The following is a 26,543-nucleotide window of genomic DNA, read 5'->3' on the forward strand; positions in this document are numbered from 1 at the left end:
TCACACTATCTCTAGGAGACGGCACACTCTGGAGAACACACAGTGGAAATGTGGGTGTGGAGATACGCAGTCTAATTAGACGGAAAGATCTATGCAATGTTACTAAACACGTTCTCCCACAAAGCCCTGTAGATACAGTATAATAAGGGAGGGCAAAAGATGGTGCTGCATTCTGGTGATGGTATTACTTTAAATACCTTCCCATGGCAGCCTGAAACTGGAAATATATTAGGAAATATGGGTGCACCTGGGCACTTACAATGTGTATAAGCAGCAAATAAAGCACATGAAAGGACTTTACCATCCCAATGGATATTGGAAGGGGAATATAATAGCAGGATGCAGAAAGCAGATGCAGAACATTTATAAGTCGACAGACAGACACACAAAAAAGAAAACAACTTAAAAAACTCATGTTGACCATTTACATGTGGACATTTTGACCATGTTAGTCTAATGCATGTCGACCTTTCTTATGTGTCGACCTACTGCCTGATGGAGCAGCTCTCATTTGATTCTATCGCCATTCGCTGCCAGCCAACAGAAAGGGACACGCGCTCCTGTTCTGTCGGAGGCTGTAACAGCCATCCAACCCACTCTGGCCGCTCTGCCCCCAGCTCCCCACGTTCCCCTGCCCATCACCCTGAAGCAGAGACGGGCAGGGAAGCCGCTCCCCACCTTGCTGACGTGCGAGCGAGACGATCGCACGTCTTCGTCAGATGGAGCTGCAGTCCACCAGCACAGGAGTTCTGGCAATGGGGCAGGCTGGCTGACAGCTGCTCCATCTGTACCCAAGTATTGTCAACCTAAGGATCCATACCCTGTTTTGTCATTGGGAAAGATATAGTACATGACAACTATAGATTGGAAGCTTGCGAGCAGGGCCTTCCTACCTCTATGTCTGTTTGTTACTACCCAGTTTGTTTTATCACGGTTTCCTTTTTTAAAGCGCAACGGAATTTGCTGCGCTATATAAGAAACTGTAAATAAAACAATAAAATTAAATATATGTTCTAACAAAGGGACCAACAGTTTTTGCAGATTTCCTTCCTCTTTCTTTATGTACCTTTGTTAAAATCAATTCTGTAGTAATATTACATTTACATACACAGTATTATAAAACGTTTACTTTGAAATGTGCCCCTGTATTGGCATCGCAGGTCCAGCAAAATTACATGGAAATGGTGCTCTATTTGGGTACATATGATTTTTGGCCCAGCCATTCATTTTATACCAGCTGGATTTTTCTTTACTTTTGTTTCACAAATCACTTTTTATTTGACTGAGGGTGATAGGTGGTCCCCTTGATATTCCAGTTCCCACTCCCCGGAACCTTTTGTAGGCTTTCCCATAAGTGGACAATTAAGGCTTTACCATAAGTGGACAATTAAGGTGTTTTTCCATTTTAGGGAGGGTAAAAAGAGGTTGTGAGAGATGTTCAAAATATCCACAAAAAATGCCGGCATCCCTCACATTTGGTATATAAATTCAAATAAAAAATATTGTGAAAAAAATAAAATATTATATTTCCTATATAAAAGGTAAACATTACAGGTCATTATGATGAATAAAAAATTTTGCTTGCCAATTTTCACACCAATTTTTACATATTCAATTGGCACTCAAAGAGTTAATGCAGTCACTCTCATTAATATGCAATCTCTGATCCAATCAGTTTATCTGAGTTCGCCATGCCCATTGACTCACCTGACTTTTGAAGTACTATACAGGTTGCTCCATACGGTGTTATTTAAATATATTCCAAAATGGCAGATGTAATAGATTACAGAAGCTATGGGAAGGTCACACTTAGGAGTAAAGCTTCTAAAAGTGAAAAAAGGTGGGGGTGTTGCACATAGCAACCAACCAACTAAATGATACACAGAATCTGATTGGTTGCTATGCGCAACATCACCTCTTAACATTTAGAAGATGGGGGGGATGTATCCCTTAGTAACAAAACAGAGAATAGGAGGCCTGCATTCAAATATATTAACATTAGCATCGCAAGTAAGTGTGTGCAAAATAAACAGAACTTACTTCTTTTAATAACGGCTCTTATTGATGACAGGGGTCCTTGTCTATAAAATAGAAGTATTATTGGTTAATTGGCATTCAAGAATAATCGTGCAACTACAACAAAGCCTGGCTTACATTTCTTCTACTACTACTACAAAACAAAAAAAGTACAGTTCCAATATTAAAAGCCAATTTACTTTGTTCTTGCCAGTTCTGTAAAATAATTTCATGATCCCACCCTTTCCAGCCCTCTGTAATCAAAACCAGAAACTTGACAGAGCGACTGTCCATAGAAGTACAATGTACTTGTCTTCGTTCTGTTATTAAAAGGAGAAAAAAGAAAAATGCAACAAATGCACAAATAGGTCAAGATGTATAAACATCCCTTGTATTAAAAACCGTCTTACTGTGTGAACGTCAGACCCTCTCCCACAGCAAAGCAAAGAGGCTGATGTGACTGTTTATCTACAAGTGTACTGCAAGTCAATTCTCCAGATGATGGTTCCCATGAGATTCAGGCAGAACACACACACACACACACAATCTAATAAACTTCAGAGCAGGGATAAATGTACTGTACATAGCTGATTCTAGGATAGCAACATGCATCATTTTTTTTCTATAGTAAGCTGGAAAGACACTTATAGATCATAGAATCCTAGAATTTGACGGCAGATAAGAACCACTTGGCCCATCTAGTCTGCCCCTTTTTTAAACATGTTACCTCAAACTATATTTGATCCTTATTTCTTTGTACAGATATCCATATGCCTTACTATGCAGGAAAAGTGATCATAAGTAACTATAGGCAAATAGTATAGCAGCTTCCTTTAGTGGTACTGTGTTACGTATGAAGCACAGCATGTCCTGCTCATTTGTATCACTGCTGGTTCCCATTGAAGTGCATGAGAGGCAGTCACATACATGCACCAGCTCTCATTGGGATACGGTCACCAAGCATTAGGTCGACATGCATGAAGGTCGACATAAGCGTTAGGTCGACAGTCAAAAGGTCAACATGGGGTTTTTTACTTTTTTTTTTTTGGAGCCGACATGCTGAAAGCCTGTATTTCATGCACGTCCATTCACTAGGGCACGGTGGGAGAATAAAATAGTGTGGCGAGCATATTGTATGCGTGGCGAGACTTGCGAGGGGGCTGGGTGCACTTTTTAGTGTCTATGTCGACTGTGTTAACATTCGGAACAAAAAAAGGGGAAAAAACCACGTCGACATTTTGACTGTCGACCTTAAGCTTGTGTCAACCTAATGACCTGTTGACCTAACCCATGTCAACCTACATGCATGTTGACCTAATGCATGTCTAGCCAGTGATCCCATTCCCTCTCATTGACTTCAATGGAATAGCATATGCCGTGCCATAAGTTCTGCAATGCGGATGGATTCTATGGAGTAAATTTACTAAGATGGGTCTATGAAGATAAGATGTTACCCATAGCAACCAGATTCTATCAATTATGTTCTAGAAGATGTTAAATAAATAAAAAGTAGAATCTTCAATAGAATTCCCATTATGTAAATAAGCCGGTATGTGTTTTTGCTCAAAAACTGATCATTTGTCTGAAGAAAAACTGATCTACAATTGGAATGCCCCCACAAAAAATCAGGCAATAAAAATATAGCAATCGGGCTCAAAGTGCTTTATATTTGCCTTTACAGCACAAAAAAAAATAAAACCATCTTAACAGTCTATAGTGAAGGCCTGAGAGAATAGAAAAGGCTTGAGTCTATTTGAAGGATTCCACAGTAGGTGCCTCTAAAACTATGCAGGGGAGAGAGTTCCATAGAATCAGAGCCACAGAGCTGAATTGGGTGCCTGATGATGGCCCGACAGTTGGGATTCTGACAGTCAGTATACAGACATCGGAATCCCGACTGTTCAAATGTCCGGCAATCGGGAACCTGACTAACAAGGGCTATTCTCCATCGTTAGGGTCCATGTCCCCCAGAGGGAGAATAGAACCTGTGGTGAGCACAGCGAGCCAACAAGAGGCTTCTTTGCGCTAACCCCCTGACGGTTTACTGGTGGACTGGATTCCTATGTTCGTATACTGGCTGTCGGAATCCCGCTTGTCGGTCATACCACGCCTGCTGAAATCTCAATCCCAGGTGAGTTTAGGGAGATTCTAGACACAGTTAATAGTGCATCTTCTGCAGATCACAGTAGTTGAGAGGGACAGTAAGGTATAAGAAGCTGCTTCAAGTACCTTGGGCTGTGATCATGAAGGAGTTTGACAGTCATTAAGCCAAACTTAAAAGTGACTTGCCATCTTACAGGCAGCCAGTGAAGGAAGTAGAGAATGGGTATAATGTGACTAGGGTGAGGCTGCTAGGTTGGCAGCTGCATTTTGTGCCATCTGCAAGCATTGTAATTTTTTTGCTCTCACTTCTTTGTATTATATGTCCTGAATTTCTGTTGTACTTCACAGATGAAAAAAAAAATTCACACTGACACTTTGAATAAACTTTAAGAAACACAAACATTTGGGAAAAGGGAAAGGGTCCAAAAATTACACATTTAAGAGTTTAAAAATCAATTTCACATCTATATCTACATTAAACAAAACAGCATCCTACGGAGATAGCAACAGCCTTACAAAGCTATAATAGGATCTTCGAATTCCTCACATGTTATCAATTATGTTTTGTCAGCATGTGTGCATCATTTCTGATGCATGCCAAACCACACCCGTCACTCCAGGCCATAAGAAGAACACAACGGTTTGCGGTAATTTTCCCGGCGGTCGGAATCCCTGCCGCCGAAATCCTGACCGCCGGAATCCCAAAACTTTCTCCCTCCGTGGGTGTCCACGACATCCATAGAGGGAGAATAAATTAGCGTGCCGAGCGTAGCGAGGCACCGGGGCCGCTGCGTGGCGAGCCCGCAAGGGGGGGGGGCGATCCACACCCCTTGTCGGTAGTTCGGCGGTCGGGATTCTGGCGTCGGGATTTTGACCGCCGGGATTCCATACCGAATCCAACACAACTGCTATGCTGTACACTTGGCAAGAAATCCAAGTTTAAGCGCCTACCTGTGTAATAAGCATTAGGTTTTACATGTAGTATACGTTACTATACACAGTAGTGAATGGCTTTTTAGCCCGATAACACTATCAAGCTATCCAATTACATCCCATATTTACCATATGATAAATTACCCATTATCAGATGATAACAGATAGGATCTGAGAAATGTGTTAATCGGACAAAAAATGGGGCTCCTGGAGCTGCTAATCAGGGACTCTGCATGCAAAGCAGATTCCCTGATAAGCGCTGGCTTACCTGGGTTAATTGGAAAGCCCTCAGGGGATCCTCGCAGCTTAACCCTAACATCCACGGCGAGCGGGAGAATAGAAACCATCCTATTCAAAAGACCGGGCGGCCGCTGATTGGCTGAGTTTCCAGCCAATCAGCGGCCGCTCAGTCTTTTGAATAGGATTTCCTTCTATTCTCCCGCCGCGCCCCCGGTCTCTACTCAGCATCTGCGCAGCGGTCCCCGCTCCCTGCCTCCCGCTACACCTTGTGCCGCTCACGGGACCAGTCCCTGCTCCTGCCGCTCCCCGGACAGGTACCCACTCCCAGCCTGCTCCTGATGCTCCCCCCCCCCCCCCAGACGGCTGCACATGATTAATCTTATGTGCAGACCGCCCGACATCTGGATCTGATCCGATGCGCACGGGACCGCGCATCAGATCAGATGTCATACCCTACGCAATTTGGCCAATTTTGGGGCCAAATCGCGTAGTGTATGGGGGCCTTAAGCCTAGTGCCTAAACTTAACCCTCCCCTCAAATCAGCCTAATGGTACTACTTCCCGCATGTTTACGTTTGTGATGCTGGCAAACGGGATTCCGCTGTCAGCAGTCCGATGCTGGTCTTCTTATGGTACTCGAGATGCTGGCATCTGTATTGTGACTACCGGCATCGTATCACTCAGGATGCTGAATGCATCACATAGAAAACAATGGGACTTGGGTATAAACCAAGGTGGTTTATATCAGCCAACCCTGTCAGCATAAAAAAAACAACAAAGTTGTACTGTGCAAATTCCAATATTAACCTTCACCTCTGAGGGTTTAATATCAATAAACAAAAATGGTACTTTGATAGTGTGTTATTTTCCGAAGACCGGATTTTCTGAAAAGTAATCTTTCATAATCTTTTCATTCAGCAAATAAACTCTACACATGTCCCTAAACTCTACACGTCCCTAAACTGAGTGCCAACGTTTCTGTGAGAGAGGTTCAAAATATCCACATTTCTCACATGTTATATAAATTCAAATAAAATATATATTGTAAAAAAAGATTATATTTCCAATATAAGGTAAACATTACAGGTCATTATGATGAATAAATATGTTTGCTTGGCAATTTTCACTTGTATTTTGACAAATTCACGTGGCACTCAAATTTAAAATTAAAATTACAAGAAAGTGAACTAAAAAGCACTTTTTTTAGATGTTTTTTATTTTTTAATAAATACTGTAAATAAATATTTTGTGATTTTTTTATTTGGACGTGGGAATCTCGAGTCAGGCAAGTATACTGCCTCCCACCCCCTAACCCTCATTTCTAGTGGCCTAACCTTAGTCCTAAAGTCTAATAGTCTAACCCAGTGATGGATAACTTTGACACTCCAGCTGTTGTTGAACTACACATTCCAGCATTCCCTGCTACAGTTTTATTATTTGATCATGCTAAAACTTATGCAGGGCATGCTGGGATGTGTCATTCAACAACAGCTGGAGTGTCATGGTTAGCCATCACTGGCCTAACCCTATCCCCCACCCTAATAGCCTGACCCTAACAAACATCATTGTAAATTACTTTTGATCCAAAGAACCATAGTTGTGCATTTTCTGCAGTAACTTCTAGGCTGTCATAAAATCCCAATATAGAACACAGAATAATAACAACAACAACAACAACAAAATAATAATAATAATAATAATAATACGTAAGAGGTGGTTTTTTTTTTTTTTTTACAGAAATAAAACTTTGCTTGTCAGCAAAATTGCAGATTTACTGCAGGATACGGAGCCATTTGTGTGTGAAGGTAACAGTTTCCAGGCAAAGTACTGTTCTCCTAATTCTTGGCACTAGAACGGTTATATCACGTTTGGAAACTTACCCGGGAAACCGATGTTCTGGCTTATTTCTTTCTGGGCGTTCTGTAATAAAGCAAAAGTAAAGAAAAGTGTAACTAATAACATACACGCATATGAACATCTACATTATAGTATGAAATAAACAATCAGAAATTCTCTCTAATATTTACCAAAATTAAACTTTCCGTAACAACATTTTGTTTCTCATCTTGTTTTCATTTATTTGGTTACAAAACTAAACACTTTTTTTTCTACACAAAGACAACTCTTAACAGATGTTTATTTGACACAGAAGATCCCAAACAATTAAAGTGGCCATACACTTCTGCGACTTCTCCAAATGGGAGAAGTCGCACACGACACCCCCCCCCCCCCTTTAGGACCCCATATGATACACCACATGCAGTCTTTTTGCATACAATCTATCCTATGCAATCCCAACCAAACTGGCGACGCAACGCATTTTACCTGTAGCGTGTGTGATCCTCAAGCTCCAATACGATGCGCACAGGACCGCGCATCGCATCAGACCTCAGTCAACCACATGCAATTCAGACACTTTTCATGAGATTTACCGCTGCAATCACATAAGAAGTGACCAAATCGCATGCGAATCGCTCCCTAGTGTATGGGCACCTTTAGGCACCAATCCAAAACATGGGGAATTCAATGTCAATTGAATGCCTCCGCCACAGGCAATAAGCCATGTGGAAAACCCTAGATTTGGACACAAATAATGATATCATCTATTGAAGTCACAAGGATATGTAATGGATATGTAATAATGGATTTTAGTGAACCTGGTCTGGCATATGGGAGGAGCAGATGATTTCCATAAGGAAGGTATCACTGCTCAAATGTCTAAGTAGAGTTTTTATATACAGAAAGAGGGGTCGATGAATGGTTTAGAAACCTAAAGGCCGGATCTTTAGGGATAGGGGTAGAGAGAAGCTGGTTGACATTTTAACAATGTCCATGTTTCTATTATGTACTAAGTTCCAGAATGAGAAGCATTCCAGAGCTTGGCCTAGTTAGCTAATGCCATCTTTAAATGTTAAGAGTTAGCCATTTCAGCATTTCAGCCTCTGGGCTATATTCTGCAACAATTACTGGGGATTTCTGTTTGACAATTGCGACTTAAGGGGTGTACACACGGAGCGATTTTTGCAAGTGAGTGACTTTAACGAAGCGATTTGACTAGATACAACAGCGATTTTGACCAAGCGGTTTGACTAAATGCACCAGCGATTTTGACTAAGCGATTTTGTCTATAGGCGATTTTGACTATACTAGAATTAACATACTGGGTTGGTATTCATTGCAGGTCGCCTAGTGAATATCTCCCTCAGCAGTGAGTACCACCGATTTTGACTACACAGCCAGCGATCTAGTCAAAATATTCTTGCCTGGCAACTTTTTTTTTTACTAAGCGATATTATAGGGCGATTTGTCTAACCTTCTAAGCAATTTTGACTATGTAGTCAAAATAGCTGAGAAGGATCGCTCTGTGTGTACACCCCTTTACACACGTGTGATCAAATGAATGCACCTGTGCTACAGCAGGGCCTAGGACATGGAAGCAAAGTGATCACATCACAGGGATGGGCTCTGATAATTGCTGAATGCGATTTATGGTACATTGCCATGATACTTCATTTGTTATTGCTGCAGATGGTGGAATATGAAATTCTAATTATCAGCACCAAATTCTAGTGTATGTACAGTAGTTCAGGGTTGCCTACCCTCCCAGAATGGCTGGGAGGGTCTTGGAAATCGGGTCAACCTCCCGGACCGCCAAAAAGGTAGGCAATCTTCCCGGAATAAGTGTAGCCTCTCGTGACCCTCCAGCGGCAAGGGGGGGGAGGTCCGTGGAAGCAAATGATGCGAAACGCATCTTTGTAGCCCTGCCCCCACTGTGCAATGCCTGAAATACCGGCATTGCACGGGGGGTGTGGCCACGAGGAAACGATCGGCCATGCCCACACCTGAATCATCTGCTGCACGTCCCGCCCCCATCTCGCCCTGTCAGTGGCCCCGCCCCCGGTGCCTCACTGAACTGGCTGTCCTCTCCCGGAGAGGGCAGCCAGGGAGTAGGCAACCCTGCAGTAGTTTATGTATAAAAACACACTGAACATACAGTATGCATACTAGTAGATTTATCGTACGTGGTCCAGCAGCCCAGGAGCTGCCAGGGTATGGCATGTGAGGTACTGCATGTAATAACTCTAAGTAGTGGATAGAGTAGTGTGAAATAAACCATCTCATCAGTGCTATGACCAAAGAATTACAAGAAACATGTAATAAATCTATGTTCCAGCACTAAGGGGGTAATCATTCATTATTTCCATATCAGTTTTTCAAACCATCTCAAAGCTTTGAAAAGCACAGATGTCAAAATGCCATTTAGGACCCAGCCTAGCCATGCTGACTATTTTGAGCTGTACAGTCAACCAGAGAGCTTTTTTGCTGGCACGAAACTCATTCCTCACACCACTGAATGGATTAATGGAAACAAAAGCTGTAGTCCAGAACAAAAAAGCAGCTGAAGGGATCTCATTATAAAGCTACAACAGTATCAGGACTCAGAGGCCACTCTGGTTTCTCTCACTGCCAAACACCATACAACCTGAGTTTTGTACAGTGCACTGCCTGCTTCAGACACCTCAATGAGAATCAGAACAATGCCATGCACAGATCCAACATCCCAATTGCTGAATATTAGTTCTGTTAATTAGAATTGTAAAATACAAGAACAGTGGAGATTTAGGTAATCCATTAAGATCAGCCTTTTAATATAATCGTCAATAATAAACATGAAATCAGTTCTGAATAAAGATCAGGTGATAAAATAGATCACAACTGATCTACTAACAAATTGCGCTCTGTATTAAATTTCTATTTCTGGTTAATCTAAATCTGTGTACACACAGGCGTAAACCACTGGCAATATGGTCGCCAGGTGCGCGCTCCCGTTTTCAGCCCCCTAATGGTCGCTGGTTGGAGGAGCATGCTTCTCCAACCAGCGACTTCCCCTGCCTCTTCTCCCGATAGTGTGTCATTTTAATCAGCGACCATCTCTGGTCGCTGATGGAAACGGGACACTGAACAATATGATTGCTGAGCAATATATTGCCAGCGATCATATAGCTCCGTGTGTACACAGCTTTAGATGCACATGTCCATCAAAGACAGGTATAGGTAACGTGGCACTCCAGCTGTTGTGAAACTAAAAGTCTCAGCATGCCTTGCCACAATTTTGCTATTAGGGAGTACTAAAACTGTGGAACGGCATGCTGTGTCTTGTAGTTTCACAACAGCTGGAGAGCCACAGGTTGCCTATGCTTGATCCAGGAGATACATACGGATGACTGGCAGTGGAGATGCTGGCGGTCAAAATACCAACCCCAACATCCCGTAGGAGGGAATCACGACAGGGGTCCAGTAAGAATAGTTACCTTCCCCCTACCTATATCCTGCCAGCCTAAGCCTCACCCTCACCAGTAGTGCCTAAAGCTAACCCTTGTCCCAGTCTACCTAACACTCCCTTCTAAGTGTCAATCCTTCCCTCCTGGCAGCCTAACCCTAACTTTACCCCCTCAAGACTAATACCTATACCTTCCCCCTGCCCCCAGGCCAACGCTAACTCTCCACACGTACTTATGTTCAAGATGCTGTGAATCCTCATTATTGACACCATTCCTGTGTCTCTAGGCGTTGGTTGGGATGCCGGCATCCTATCTGCCAGTATGCTGACTGATGGGACTGGTGGAAGGCTTATAACTCTACTATTGATGCCCAGCCATGTGCACATTTTGTAGCTTTATACCAAGTAGATGTAGCCTCACAAACCATTGCGGATTAGTAGAATAATCTGTTTTATTAAACCTGACTAAATGAAACCCAGTATGGCTGGAGGGGGCTCCTATTTGTGCCATAGTCCATCCTGAGGTGTAGGGGATGGTGATTCTGCCGACCACCTGACTGACCGCTGCAAGCTAACACTCCATGTATCCAGACATACTAAAAAAAAGCTAAAAAAAAAAAAAATACAAAACCAAATGAATGTATGTATATAAACTCCAATATGTTCAATAAAGTAATTATTTACCCTGCTCAATAAAGCTTTGCTGAAACATCTGTTCTGGATTAAATGGTCTACAGCAGGGGTGGCCAAACCTGTCCTCAAGATCTACCAACAGCTGATGTGTTTCAGGCAACCTGTGAATCTATAGTTGGAAGGAATGCGACAGTACTGACTACAGCCGTGCACCAGCTAGGTGATTTGGAATACGTGGACTGATGGTAGATCGAGGATCAGTTTGGCCACTCCTGGTCTACAGTGTCTAGATAGACAGTCAACATTGTCAAAGGTCGACACAATCAAAAGGTCGACATGGGAAATGTATTTCAGTTTTTTTGTGTCAATGTTAAAACACCTGAACTAGTGGACCCCAATTAGTGTAGCAATTTGCTCGGCATACTTCAGGCCAGGTGTCTTGCTGTGCTCGGCACACTTACTTTTCCCAATCGGAGTCCACGTGGATGGTTAAAGTATAAAAAATCCCAAAAATTTAAAATGGAAAAAATCATGAAAACCCCATGTCATGAGTCGACCATTGTCATGTTATAATTTTTGGCTTGTGTTGACCTTTTGTGAATGTCGACCTTTTGGTGTCAACCTATTGGCCTTCTAGCTATACACTGCTGAGATATCTGGATACACATAAAAAAAAAAAAAATCAAGGTGGAGAATTAGAGTTTTGCAATGATAATTGTGATCTTTGCATCAGCTGGACAAAGTTCCCCAATATCGCACGGTCAATGGCCTGAAAATGAGTAGGTTGCCCAATATTGACCGTTAGAAACACTGATCTGGTAATTACTGGGTATATTGAATAAAACTATATTTGGTTTGTCTCCCAAATGCATTAACAGAAGTGATTGTAAAAGGCTGTGAAGTTTTACTTTCTACTTGTACATAGTCAGCCAGTCGAGGGACCCTCAGCTTGCCAATGGAAGTGGGGTCTGCAAGACCAGGAAGTCTGCATGGTGACCACCATGCAGACTCCTGGTCTACCCTCCCAGAAAACCAGGACGCAACCCTTCCTCCACTCACTCCAACTATACCAGTCTATTAGGCAGTGGAAGATGGGAACTATGGGTGCCATCCCATGGCCCATTCTGTTCACGTGCAGAACAGACCTTATGCAGCCACAGATTCCCCATAATGGGTGCAGCACCTCTCCTGCATTCACCTATGAATTAGGCCCAGAATACAGACATGGTAGTAATGAGAGGTAAAGCATTGGAACTATAATTTTGACATTCAGAATGTCGATAACAACAGAGGGCAGCATGACCTGGAGCCTGACATGCTAGGTTCAGCATAACACAGTCCACCTGGTCATTGTCGACGTCCTGAAAGTCGAAAACTGCATAAGGGTGGCAGTCCTAAACTGTGGATGCCGGGTGAGGCAATATTGGTGTAGATTAGTAACCTACATAGTTGGTCTCTTTTAACATTAATGTTTTACCTCCTTCCTCATTATAGGGCATGGTATATTAGGTCAATGTTAAAAGATCAACAGGCGCAAAGTGATATTGACAAAAGATCGACACGGATATGGCTGACACGAGTTTTGAGCATGTGAAACCCAAATTAATGTACCGCATTGCTCATCATGCTTCCAGGCCAGGTGCATTGTTCTACTACCGCTGTGTTTGACACACTTTACTGTTCCCAAGCAGAATCCACATGGATTGTAAAATATTGGGGGGAAAAAGGGCAAAAAAACCCCCCTAATTTCAGCCTGTTCATGTGTCGACAGTTGTCGTGCTGACCATTTCCCGTCATTGTCCTTTTGACCATGTCGTCCATAAGGATGTCGACTAGATAGTGTTGATCTAGACAGTGTACAGATACAGCAGAGATATGTATATAGGCTGACCACTGCTTCATTTATCCATGGGCTTTGTCAGGATACGATCCAATCTTTTTGTTCAAATCTTCCCTGCCTCTCCTGTGACCGATGGAAGACCTAGAACAAAGTAAACTGCTGAGCAAGCGATCTTACGCAGCTGTATCCTCATCTACAGGTCAGTCTCAGACTTCAGCCGCAACTTTAAAAATAGAGTAGGGGAAAAAAAGAGTACCACAAAAAGTAGGGGGAAAAAAAAATAAAAATAAGCAGCGGCTTATTCCATGATTCACTGCTGGCAATGTTCCGAGACAGGATGCAACATCTGGAAATGCACTGTATAGCTGAGCAAATACCTCATCATTTATAGGAGACATTCCATATTAACCTTTCCTTCTCCAATGGGATTTTGACAGCACAATATATATAGCGGTGTCCCTAAATGACATAAAATCATGTTTGCAAGACCTCTAGGGACTCATAGTGAGTTCACTTTTCTTCACTACATGTTTAGTTTACAATGCAACCGTTTGGGTTTCCTAGTTAAAAATTCTCCTTTGTAACCTACAATATATTTTATTTTACATTTTAGGCAGCAATAGTTACCAAAATGTTGAAACCTTTATAGCCTCAGGTTACTGCAGAACAGGGGAGTCTATACCCAGAATACATAATTCAGCCTTAGGTGTACTAGGATAGGCATGGTATGTCTAAAAGCAGAACATAGACAGTGAAGTTAAAAACGTAACACTGACATGTTCAGAATGCTGAAATTCAGCATGTCTGCATGTTCTAAAGGTTGACAGATGACATGGAACACTCACAATGCCGACACTGACATGTTGACAGTACAATTTTAGCTTAAAACTAATGGGGCATACACACAGGGTCGATTAAATGTGCATATACACTGCATGATTTTCAACAAATATCGTACATTTTGTCCCTTCTGAACGATACTGGTGAAAATATTGTTCAATGTGTACAGATGTAGCAGGGCTCATCTTTGGCTGGCGCTCGCCAGATCCCTTGCACTGGCGATAGAGACTGGTATGCGCGTGCGTCTCACACGCACGTGCATCCCAGTATCACGGCAGCATCTCCCTGTCCGTCTCCGCTTCAGGGAGACTCTGCCCAGTTTGGGGGGGGATTGGGGCGGCAAGGGGGACCAGCGGGGAAGGCGGAGGGGACTGGCGGCAGGCTCCGTTCTCCAAGGGGCGCGCGAGCACCCCTGGCGGTAGCCAGCCGCTGGCGGGGCTGGCGATAGAATCACCAGCCCCTGCAAAGTTAAAGCCGGCTCCATCTGTATGTTACAAACGATGCGCAGTCCTGTGTGTCGTTCATCAGCTCAATAGACTGCAGCTCCATCATTTGTCATATTGTTCAGTGTGTATGCGCCACATCTTTCATCCAGGAAACTGGTGAAGTTCAAGGGAAATTGGTCACCAATGTCTTTCAGTGCATACATCGTCCAATGTATATGCACCTTTAAGCGATCTGATCATTTAGAAATGAAGCACAGATCGCTCCGTGTGTGTATGGCCCTCGGCGACGGCGATGCGCTGTATCGCCTGACTAGATATATCCTGCATGCAGGATATATCTAGTCATCGCCAGTGTGCTCTCTTCAGAGTACTCCGACAGTGACAGATCACTCAGCACACATCACTGGTACATCGCTGTGTGCTGAACAATCCATGCGACACCGAATCGCTCAGCATGGAGGCTCACTAGCTCCAAGTGTACGGGGCATAACCGTGGCTGAAATCTAGCCCTAACCGTAATTGCATTCATTCACAAAGTCAACATTTAGAACATGTAGTCATTTTAAACGTCTACTGGAACCAGACTAGGATGCACCACGTTCCCATGATTTTTAAGTTTACTGCATTTCAGTATAATGTAAGTATTATAGCATATATAAAATGTATTATGTAAATAGGCCGGTAAACAGATAATGACAACAGCATTGGGTATAGAAAACAAGGAGGTACCGTCCTAAGCATCTGGCCAGTATAAAAACAGAGCCACTTCCAGAGAAAACATTTTACAGCTCTCCAAAGCCTGGGCCTATTCCTGGATATTAGGGACGACTGCAAACTATGCCATACATACAGAAAAGCACAATTCTCATTCGATTCTTTCTTGAATCACCACAGTTCTGGAAAACAATCCTAATGACAGTACATACGCTGTTGGAAGCACGTCCAGACACTTAAAAGACACTTTCCAAAACTTCTGAAAACTGCGCACAAACACTTGATGTATCGTTAATTTATCACAATTGATGCATTAAAGAATTATACAGAGAGCAAATTATGGACACCCCCCTGCTCAGATCTTATACATCTAATTAACTGGCAACGATCTATTTTCATTAGCAATTTTAGACAGACAAAGGCAGAACAAGTAGAACTTGCTATTAATAAATAAAGCTAACACGAAGCAGGAACAAAGACAATGCATAGGTCTTACCTATACCCAGATGAAACTTTAGTGTGTCCCCTTAGTCTCAGCATTGTTTATGAGCATCTAAGAACTTGGAAATGCCTACTGTATGTCAAATGTACTTCCCCAAACACTGCCACACTCAGTGTGAAGTGGCATGCATGTAGAGAGAGCGAGCGAGATGAAATCACACAGCAGCATCCAGAGAGAGAGAGGCGGGGGAGTGGAGGGATGGGTCCTGTGTGTTCGTACACTTATGATTGGAAAGCTAAACTGGTCAAAGAGCAATGAAGGAATGCAGCCATTCAGGAAGTGCCTGGTTCCTCCTCACTTTCTCCACTCAAGAAAAGGAAACCATGTTCATTGCAAAACCTTTCCTGCTGCAAAGCAATAAAATAGTATTTTTGTCAACATGATCTACTGTTTATTAATACGAACACACAAAAACGACACAGCTGTACGGCAAATATCACACCACATGGTGAACTGCTGCACATTCCTACAGTGCAAACCAGTTTTACTAGTGACACCATCAAGTTGAAAGGGCTATACTCATTTACACATCAGGTGTTCTTCACAGGCTGCACTTCAGGTAGAACACCGACATTCCTGCATTGTCTGTGTGCCCATGTGCTAGAACTCAGCAGGTAAGTGCTGCAACATTCAAAGCAATTCTGCATTAAGCCGATCTTGATCACTTATTACAAGCTTGTAAAGTAATATACACACAGACAGTGCCCCGAGCAAGCGGATGTGATCAATGACAAAGGCAGCCATTCTCTTTGTACATAAAATGACACACATTTGTATTATTAGTAAAGTCCTGTATCAGTACAGTAGCCGATGGGGGCTGCTGGCTGCTCCTGGTGTGTGACACCACGTTACATTCTGTCTGTACCACAATATTGGCATTCTAGATAAATAACTACAGGGAATTTTCTGTGTTTATTTTCCAGATCACTACTCCTTTATTATCTATTACTTGCATTGCATTTTTTCTCACATTTTTAGGTGTAATGTAACGTTGGTGATGCAAATAAACTTATGGTCAAGAAAGTGCAAACGACTAAAGTGTGCAGTGCTTCCCATTATGGGGCCGATTCTTGTTCACATGTAGTGAACTGAATTCGGCCCCTTGGTCGGGGCTGGTGTATGCACATTTCCGCGCATGTGCAAACCCGACTGCAAAAGGCTGCGGGGAGTTGCTCATTCGCCGGGCAGTTCGCTGCGGGAGGCGCTGGGCCATGGGGAGGCCCATGAAATGCTGCGCGTTCCCATGGGTACACGGGCATGCCGATGGCTGCTAGGGGTGGGCGGCTGATGTCACATGACTTTAGCCACTCGCCCTGTCTTTGTTCCGGCGCAACCAAATATAAGCCAGTTGAGACGAACTTCTATTTGCGAAGGCAGGGGAAATCATTTGATGGCCAGCGGGCACATACGAGGGGATGTGTCCTCCGATCCCATCCCGTCGCGTGGTTGCGAGGGGATACGGTGGCATATATTCGCCGGGGAAACAGAGCAGCGTCACAGGGCCTCTTGTCAGCTGCAAACTTTTCAGCTTACCGTGTCAATCAGAATGACCCCCTATATGCAAATGCATCTGGCACACATACAGGTGTACCCCCCCATTCTGGTTAGGGGGCTGGCCAATGAAAACAATGGAATAAAACATAACTTCAAAGTCCTATACCAGACACTTGATTTCAGTTCCACCTTTTTCATTTACAGCATAGAACAAACTACTGTTTGGCTTAGCCTCATCTAAGTTTTAAAGGAATCATAAGAGTCAGGGAGCCTCAGGACTTTCTTTATTCCATATGTCTCTAGCGTGAAGGATTTTTTTATGACACTAGTCAAAATGCACATTCCAGTACATAGCGTGCAAAAGGGTGTTTGTGGAAAGAATAGGCCGAAGCCTGGCATCCATTATCTCCAAGCATGCATGAAATCAAAGTGTTTATGCAATGAATAAAGAAAAATAAAATGGTCTGCATATTTTCCCTGATCTCAGAAAAACATTCATTTGCTTTCAAGCTGGGTGCACACTTACCTATATTGGCAGTGCCGCGGGTGAATGATATAGTGCATACACACGAACTATATCTATCAGTGAGGTCACCTACCCCCGCTCCATGCATGCCGTCTCTGGCAATATTTCCAGATTCAACTGCTTGTACAGATGAGGGGGGGGGGGGGGATGCAGTTAAAATCCCGGCGGGATTCCGACCGCCAGGATTTAGTACCAATCCCATGAGGGGGGGTGTGGGAGTTAATCAGAATCACTTTATTGGCCATGTATACTCCCGTATACAAGGAATTGGTTGTGGATACAGTGCAGCTTCGAGCACGGTACAAGAGGGATGACAGGACATACATATATTGCATCAGTTGTGCATACAAATGACATGTTATGATTTGCAAGGTTAGACAGAGCCGTCAGGTGTTTAGATCAGCAGTATCTTAGAGTACATTGTTCAATAGCTGAATAGCTATCGGGAAGAAGCTTTTTGCGGTTCTTGACGACTTGGCAGGGATGGACCTGAAGCGTCTACCTGATGGGAGAATATCAAACAAGTTATGGCCAGGGTGGAGTTTGTCCGCCACGATCTTCCCAACTCGCTTCTTAACCCTACTAAAGTATTGTTCCCTTACAGGGGGAGGTCCGTCCCAATAATCTTCTCTGCTGTCCTCACCACTCCTTGTTTGTCAGATTCATTGGCCCCTCCATACCAAATTGTAATAGAGGAGCATAGAACGGACTCCACGATAGCAGTATAAAAGAGCCGCAGCAGCTCCTGCGGAATGTTGAAATTTTTTTCAGTTGCCTCAGGAAGAACAGCCGCTGTTAGGCCTTTATGACAATGGAAGTCATGTTGGGCTCCCATCTGAGGTTGCGAGAGATTTTTGTCCCAAGGAATTTGATAGTCTCTACCCATGACACCACTCTGTTGAAAATTACTAGTGTGACCGTGGCATTTTGTTTTCTCCTGTTTAGATGGGTTTGGTGTTTCTCAACTGTTTTGATGGGTTTAGGTCCAGGTTGTTTCTGCCGCACCACTGTGAAAGCCTGTCCACTTCCTGTCTGTATGCAGACTTATCCACCTCCTTGATTAGGCCAATGATGGTGGTGTCCTCAGCAAATCTTATGATTTTTACTGACTGGTCACTCAAGGTGCAGTCGTAAGTGTAGAGGGAGAAGCGCAGTGGGGAAAGGACACATCCCTGGGGAGCACCAGTGCTGATCGTACGTATGGCGGATGTAAAGGCTCCGGCTTTCACCACCTGTTCCCGTGCCACCAGGAAGTCCACAGTCCAGGAGCAGGTAGATTCTGGAACTTCTAGGGAGAGAAGTTTGGGCTTTAGGATAGCGGGGGCAATTGTGTTAAATGCCAAGCTGAATTCAATGACCCTCGTGTAGGTGCCTGGATGATCCAGGTGTTCCACGATATAATGCAGCCCTAGGTTAACTGCATCCTCGGCGCTTCTGTTTGCTCGGTAGGTGAATTGCAGGGGGTTGAGATGGGTGTTGGTCACTTCCATGTGCGAGAGAGCTCATTGTTAAAGATATAGTGTGTGCACACTGAGCAATTTGCAGTATGTATTGCTAACAATATATTGCTGAGTGTGTATGCATTCTAAACCTTTATGGTATAATGGCTGTTAGTTCAAACTGTGGTATGTTTGTTCCATCTTGGATAAAACAGCAGCATCACTATGGAAGGACCTTTGCAGATGTAGTACCCAGACTGCGGTGCAGATAACCAGATGTGTAGATCGCAGCTCAAGCAGAGCACTGCAGCCTGCCTTCACCGCCTGTGTTAGCCGCCTCAGGAGGACATCAGTGACAGCAAGCTTATACCTCCATGGACCGTGATAGCCTCCATGGGCTGTGTGGAAACCGGCGGTGATACCCAGGGCTTACAAGCAGCTCCAGCTGTCAGCACACACATGGACCGTCTGTGGGTTGTCTGGCAGACAGTGAGCCGACAGCCTGCGTTGTAGTAGATGCTGAAATCAGCTGATGGCGTCTTGTGCAATTTTGCGATGAGTGAGAGTACAGCAATCAGAGGCAGTGCAATAAGTTAGCAATAATTTGGGAGAGAAGAGCTGTATACCCCACATTATATATTACATATATTTTCTTCACGCGTTTCTCTGCAATGTAGGGTGAAGCGGTTTCATCCAAAGAAGAGTGTTTGAAAAATGACAGAAGTTGATTGTGTCTAAAACACAGTTAATGAATAAGTGAAGTTTAATAAAGCAAAAGAATAAACTATATTTATAAGAGATATATGTACAAGATAGTAAATACAATGTCAAATAGCTCATGCTCCAACATGATATGCCGACACATACCTAGGACTATTTTGCAATATGCTTGGATTTAGCCCAATGTACAAGTCATCTTATGTAAAAGAGCTACTAATAGCAATCATAATTTTTTTCTAAGATTGTGCAATAATGAGGGAGGTTATTTTCTCTAAACAACAGACATCCTGGCAGCCATCACTTTACAGGATGCTGTAGTAAGATTTTTTTTTTAATTATAAATATACAGGCGTGAAGTGATTCGGCCTCTTGGTCCAAAAACAGGACAACAGAATCTATTTCCGGTTTATCTTTGAATATAATGCATCTTATTAAACGAGAAACTACTATAGCCCCATCCTGGAGCATGTAGAAGAACACCAGACAGGGATCGTTCTGGCAACAAATGGATAATGAATCTAAGCCAGTGGTTCTCAAACTGGGTCCTCAAGGCACCCTAGTGCTGGGTACACACTGGCCCATTAGCCAGCGTGTACCAGTGATGGGTCTGTGAACCGTGTAGTTCATAGTCATATCACGTCCACTGTGCAACATAGCCAATGCCTATAAAGATATATCGGCGCATTGTGTATGGATAATGCGCTGACCGCCAGTACACCCGTGCCAGGAGTCAGAGATGGTTGACAGCTCAACTGGGTGGCTGCATTTAAATGCACCCACCTGTGTTTTTTTTTTAACACAGCCGTGGATGTTACTGGACGTAATCTACGCTGGAGGGATGGGGAGTATAATTTTTTTCTCACAGGTATCCTATGGATTATCTACTGGAGAAAATGACAGGCCTACGAAGGACCCTATAGTGTGTGTGTGTGTGTGTGTGTTTAATTTAGCTATTCGTTCTGTTGTGGAACTACAAGAACCAACAGGCCCATTAATGCCTTGTATGCTGGGATTTGTGGTTCTCCAAGTCTTGTTTTTACACTTTTATGGCATCAGCCTGCCACCCCCCCCCCCCCCCCCATGCTTTCCTCCATATTTGGCTGCCAGGAAAGTCATCAGCCAATTACAAATGACTTTGCCATCTGAAAATATGAATCTGGACAACACGGCAGCTTTGTAAATTTCCTGGTTGCACCCGTTTGTACACAGGATCGGCCTTCTTAATAAATTTTGTTTCCCCCATTAAGTCTCCTCACGTAACTTCTACATGAGTTTAATGTCGTCTCTACGTTCTCCAGAGAAACTTGTTCCGCAGATTGGCAGGGTGTTACTAACCCAGCGCCCGCCACTATATGCAGCTGATGTAATTGATTAAAAAAGACAAGAGAAATACAACAGAGGATAACCTAGCAACTACTTGTGATATTGGAATTATTGCTGTGCTGCAAACTACAAATGGGCCATACAGGGAACTCAAGTGCTGTGCATTTTTGGACCACTTCTCTACAACAACTATTAATTTTTACCCTCTCTATGACAATCACAACCACCTCAAATTACTATGATGCGCTATTCATGGGCAAATGATACAGGCCTCCACAGCAGCCCCACTATATGCAAAACCACAGGTTCTTAAGCTGGGTACACTATGCGATTTTTTTAAATTAACTAAATGCACGGTCCCGGGTGAACTGCAGTGTAAACCGAGTCATCCAACATAGGACCTGTTTTCAGGTAGACTAATATCCAAGCGCTGGCATTGCTTGATCAGGTGAACAGTGCCGACCAATACGCCTCTTCCCCGGCTCAACTGTTGTCTACATAGTACAGCAGACAGCAGCGGAGGCTGTACACGGCCCCTACCCAACTTCTGGACTGACCAAATGGATACTGCAGTTGGGAGGTATGGGTTCCCTTCATTGGTGGAAAGGAGTCCTGGGCCATCCAAATGTTACCCGTTTACACGACCCCTGACTCCCTGTATGGGGCATGACAATGTATGACAATGAGCATTTTCAGGGTTGGATTCCCGGGTAACAGGACCCGGATATTTTTCTTGGGCCCCACTTACACCAAACCTCGACCTGGAGTGGTGCGGCAATAATCTGGGTCAAGGCTCTTGTGTAAAAGGGGTATAATTGGAATCCTATCTAAAAGATAGCAGTGAGAATATCGGCCCAGCCTTTCTACCCACATTGTAGGGTTCATACATTGGGGGAGGCATTCTCTGTGGCACATAACATGCGCAAATAGTACATCAACCCCATAAAATAACTTTCGTAAATATAGCCCAAAATAGAGTACAAAACAGGCGAAAATCTGAAACTCAATAGACTGCACCTCCTACCTCTGGAGTAGCCAACTCCAGTCCACGAGAGCTACCAACAGTGCATGTTTTCCAGATCTCCTCACAGAATCACAAGTGAAGTAATTAGCTCCACCTGTGGATCTTTTAAAATGTACCAGTGAGTAATGAGTGCACCTGTGCAGCAGCTAGGTTGTCTGGAAAATCTGCACTGTTGGTAGCTCTCGTGGACTGGAGTTGGCTACTACTGTCCTAACTGGTAACTCAGATACACTATACAGTGGGGGATGATGTAGACCAGGCATTCCCAACCACGGTCCTCAAGGCACACCAACAGTGCAGGTTTTGTAGATATCCAGGCTTGAGCACAGGTGACTTAATTAGGATCTGAGGGATTCTGATTAAACCATCTGTGCTGAAGCCTGGATATCACTAAAACCTGCACTGTTGGTGTGCCTTGAGGACCGTGGTTGGGAATGCCTGATGTAGACAGATTAACAAACCTCCAATAGGCTTGCGACAAACTCAGGAGGGTCAACCTAAAGAGGTGTTGTGTATTTGTGTATCATGCCAACATGACTCCAAAAAGGGTCAACATGCACAAGGTCAACATGGAAAAGGTCATCATGAGTTTTCCACTTTCTTTTTGGTGTCGATGTCCGCACCTGAGATAATCAGTGGCACACACAAGGGGGGGTGGGGTTCTGAGTACCCAGACATCCCCCCCCCCCCCGAAGACCAGTTGTTCATTTTTTTCCCTTTGTAGGCAGAGGCAGGGTACGGTAGCTTCAAGCAGCTAAGGGCGAGGTGTGCAGGTGTGGCCCTGCGGGGACCTCAGCAGGCACAGGAAATCGGCACAGCTGGGGTAGGTGGCCAGCCGTGAGCTGGGGACTTCGGTGGCTGCGTCTAGGAAGTAGCATTGAGGGAGAGGCCCAGTAAGCAGCACAGTGGGTGCAGATGCCTAACTTTGTATTATGTGTAGTGTGGTGTATGAGGAATGCAAAATGGGGCACTTGCCACATAATAGCAAAAATTTATTTCAAGCCTCAAAAATGGCAAATGGTTCCGTTTTCAGCCCATAACCGACCTTTTTTGAAGACCAATTCTGCATTTCAGTATAATAAATATGCTGGTGCTGAACACTATATATTTATGGCACTGGTGCTGTGATGTTGGTCTTTAGAAAAATCTGGTATGGACTGTGAACATTTGCTATTTATAGGAGCATGAAATACTTATTCTCTGCTATTGATTGCCCCATTTTCAACAGTCTTTGTAGCAGTGAAAACAACCAGAGTTTATTTCTGTCTACATTCGGGGGAAAGCACATGTGTCTCCTGATGAAGGGTCAGCTGACCCCTTAACGTAGAGATAGATAGATAATGTGTGGCACTCGATAATAATGTCACGACCACCAGGAATATCAAGTATCGATTGCCTCACATTTTGTCCATGTATTTTGGTATCTGTGAGATATCCATGAAGGCACCGGACCTATTGAAACCTCTTGCATCCCTTCACATGTCTCGCTTCGCTCACCATGCTTCTTGCCGATGCCTGGCTCTGTGCGGCACACTTTGCCACATGGAAGATAAATTATAAAAAAAGTTTCATAACGGCAAACCATTGCCTTAGAACAGCTAACCAAACTCCGCCATTAGAGTCCAGGTGTTAAGCATATCCATACTTGAGTCCACAAGGTTAAATAAATAAAAAACCCAGGTACTTATAAAGTCGTTCGAGCTCAAGTAAAAACCTGGGGCGAAATGTAATAGGGTGCGATTTTTAGACTAAAAAAAAAAATCGCACCAAATCGCACCTTTAAAAATCGCATTTTTTGCCGCGAATTCGCATATGTAATGAGATGCGAATTAGCGGCAAAAAAATGCGATTTGCCGCGATTTTTAGTCATGAAAATGTGCGCATTTTCAGTCATGAAAATGTGCGCATTTTTATAAATGCGCTTTTGTGCAAAAAAAAAAAAGTTAAAAAAAAACGGCGTGGGGTCCCCCCTCCTAAGCATAACCAGCCCCGGGCTCATTGAGCCGGACCTGGTTCCAAAAATACGGGGGGACAAAAAGCATAGGGGTCCCCCGTATTTCTGAAACCAGCCCCGGACTCTTGGACCGGTCCTGGTTCCAAAAATACGGGGGACAAAAAATCTGGGGGTCCCCCGTATTTTGAAACCAGCACCGGGCTCCAACAGCCCGCGGTGTCATGCCACAGCCGGGGGACACTTTTTATACAAGGTCCCCCGGCCAAAACATGAGCACCGTGGCTGGTCAGCCTTGGACGGGGTACCTGGAGGAGTGGGGACCCCCCCAATAAAGGGGTCCCCCCCCCCAGGCTTCACCCGTCCAGGGCTGAAGCCCGGGGCTGTCACCGGCGTCCGTGGCCAGTGGACGCCGGCCTGATAGGGTTAAATCCATCATACATATCATTACATTGCTTTTTACCGGCGAACTACAAGTGCCAGCAGACCTCCCCCGCATGCTGGGACTTGGAGAACCACAAGTCCCAGCATGCAGGGCATTAATGGGCCCGCTGGGACTTGTAGTCCACCTGTAAAAAGAATGTTTATAAAAGACACACACACAGAGAAGTACAAGTTTATTACACACACACACCTCAATTTTACACCAGCATACTTACCATTCCTGGATCCAGCGCTGGTCTGGCTGCTTCACAGCCGGCTCCCCCCGCACTGACAGGCAGCGGGGAGAACCGGCTTTCTCCGTTGCCTGTCACCGGCTTTCTCCGTAGCTTCTGTAGCGCTGTCCCAGTGCTACAGAGGCTGAGAGCGTGATTGGCTGAGCTACAGTATGCGTCTCCATGGAGACGCATAGCTCAGTCCTGATTGGCTGAGCTATGCGTCTCCATGGAGACGCATACTGTAGCTCAGCCAATCGCGCTCTCAGCCTCTGTAGCACTGGGACAGAGCTACAGAAGCTACGGAGAAAGCCGGTGACAGGCAACGGAGAAAGCCGGTTCTCCCCGCTGCCTGTCAATGCGGGGGGAGCCGGCTGTGAAGCAGCCAGACCAGCGCTGGATCCAGGAATGGTAAGTATGCTGGTGTAAAATTGAGGTGTGTGTGTGTAATAAACTTGTACTTCTCTGTGTGTGTGTTTTTTATAAACATTCTTTTTACAGGTGGACTACAAGTCCCAGCGGGCCCATTAATGCCCTGCATGCTGGGACTTGTGGTTCTCCAAGTCCCAGCATGCGGGGGAGGTCTGCTGGCACTTGTAGTTCGCCGGCAAAAAGCAATGTAATGATATGTATGATGGATTTAACCCTATCAGGCCGGCGTCCACTGGCCACGGACGCCGGTGACAGCCCCGGGCTTCAGCCCTGGACGGGTGAAGCCTGGGGGGGGGGACCCCTTTATTGGGGGGGTCCCCACTCCTCCAGGTACCCCGTCCAAGGCTGACCAGCCACGGTGCTCATGTTTTGGCCGGGGGACCTTGTATAAAAAGTGTCCCCCGGCTGTGGCATGACACCGCGGGCTGTTGGAGCCCGGTGCTGGTTTCAAAATACGGGGGACCCCCAGATTTTTTGTCCCCCGTATTTTTGGAACCAGGACCGGTCCAAGAGACCGGGGCTGGTTTCAGAAATACGGGGGACCCCTATGCTTTTTGTCCCCCCGTATTTTTGGAACCAGGTCCGGCTCAATGAGCCCGGGGCTGGTTATGCTTAGGAGGGGGGACCCCACGCCGTTTTTTTTTTTTTTATAAAAACACTTTTACACATTTTTATTAACAGAACCATGCACAGATCTCAATGATCTGTGCATGGTTCTGTCAAATTCGCCTGTCAGAACCTGGTCTATTTTTTTTGCGATTTTTGGTAACATTGACCAAAAATCGCACCCTATTACATTTGCGAGTTGTATACTTTATAATGGGAAAACATCTGGATGCGAATTGAAATGTGACTAAAAATCGCACTTCTGAAAGTGCGATTTCGCGGTAAAAAGTGCGATTTTTTACCGCGATTTTCAACCTATTAAATGTGCGATTTTCGGAAAATGTGCGATTTCGGCCGTTTTTGACCAAAAATCGCACATGTCTAAAAAATCACACCCTATTACATTTCGCCCCTGGACTGTTTGCATGCCTTGAGGCACAAGTTTAGGAACCACTGTTATAGAGCAATGATTCTCACACTACGTGGCAGCATTCCTTTCCGGTCACACCTGACCAGAAGACAGTGCTGCTACCCACAGTGATTTTCAAAATATTACACCGATATGTAGATGGGTAGGGAACTGGCTGTGTAATAGAGAACAAAGAGTGGTCGTAAACAGTGCCATTTCAAATAGGATACCAGTACTAAGTGGAGTGCCACAGGGTTCGGTTCTAGGGCCCATTTATTTAACATTTTTATTAAGGATATTGGGATGGGGTTACTCAGCAATGTATCCATCTTTGCGGATGACACAAAACTGAGCAGAGTTATTAAATCATCAGAAGATGTAACCGCTTCAAAATGATCTTGACAATCTAGATGAGT

General features: G+C 44.3%; 1 protein-coding gene across 3 annotated transcripts in view; it reads right to left on the minus strand.

Annotated features, from left to right (window-relative positions):
• Positions 1-26,543, minus strand: part of SH3D19 (SH3 domain containing 19) — a 79,007-nt gene that overhangs the window by 41,659 nt on the left and 10,805 nt on the right. For all 3 annotated transcript variants that reach the window (XR_014470226.1, XM_083171560.1, XM_083171566.1), the window contains exons 2-3: positions 7,172-7,211; positions 2,041-2,081 (exon numbers count right to left, since the gene is read on the minus strand). Coding sequence is in view for 2 of the 3 variants with exons in the window: in XM_083171560.1 (XP_083027686.1) it covers positions 2,041-2,081; positions 7,172-7,211 (81 nt within the window). In the remaining variant the exon portion in view is untranslated. The remainder of the gene's footprint in view (positions 1-2,040; positions 2,082-7,171; positions 7,212-26,543) is intronic.

Source organism: Crinia signifera, chromosome 1, assembly GCF_055691185.1.
Source record: "Crinia signifera chromosome 1, ASM5569118v1, whole genome shotgun sequence".
Lineage (NCBI taxonomy): Eukaryota > Metazoa > Chordata > Amphibia > Anura > Myobatrachidae > Crinia > Crinia signifera.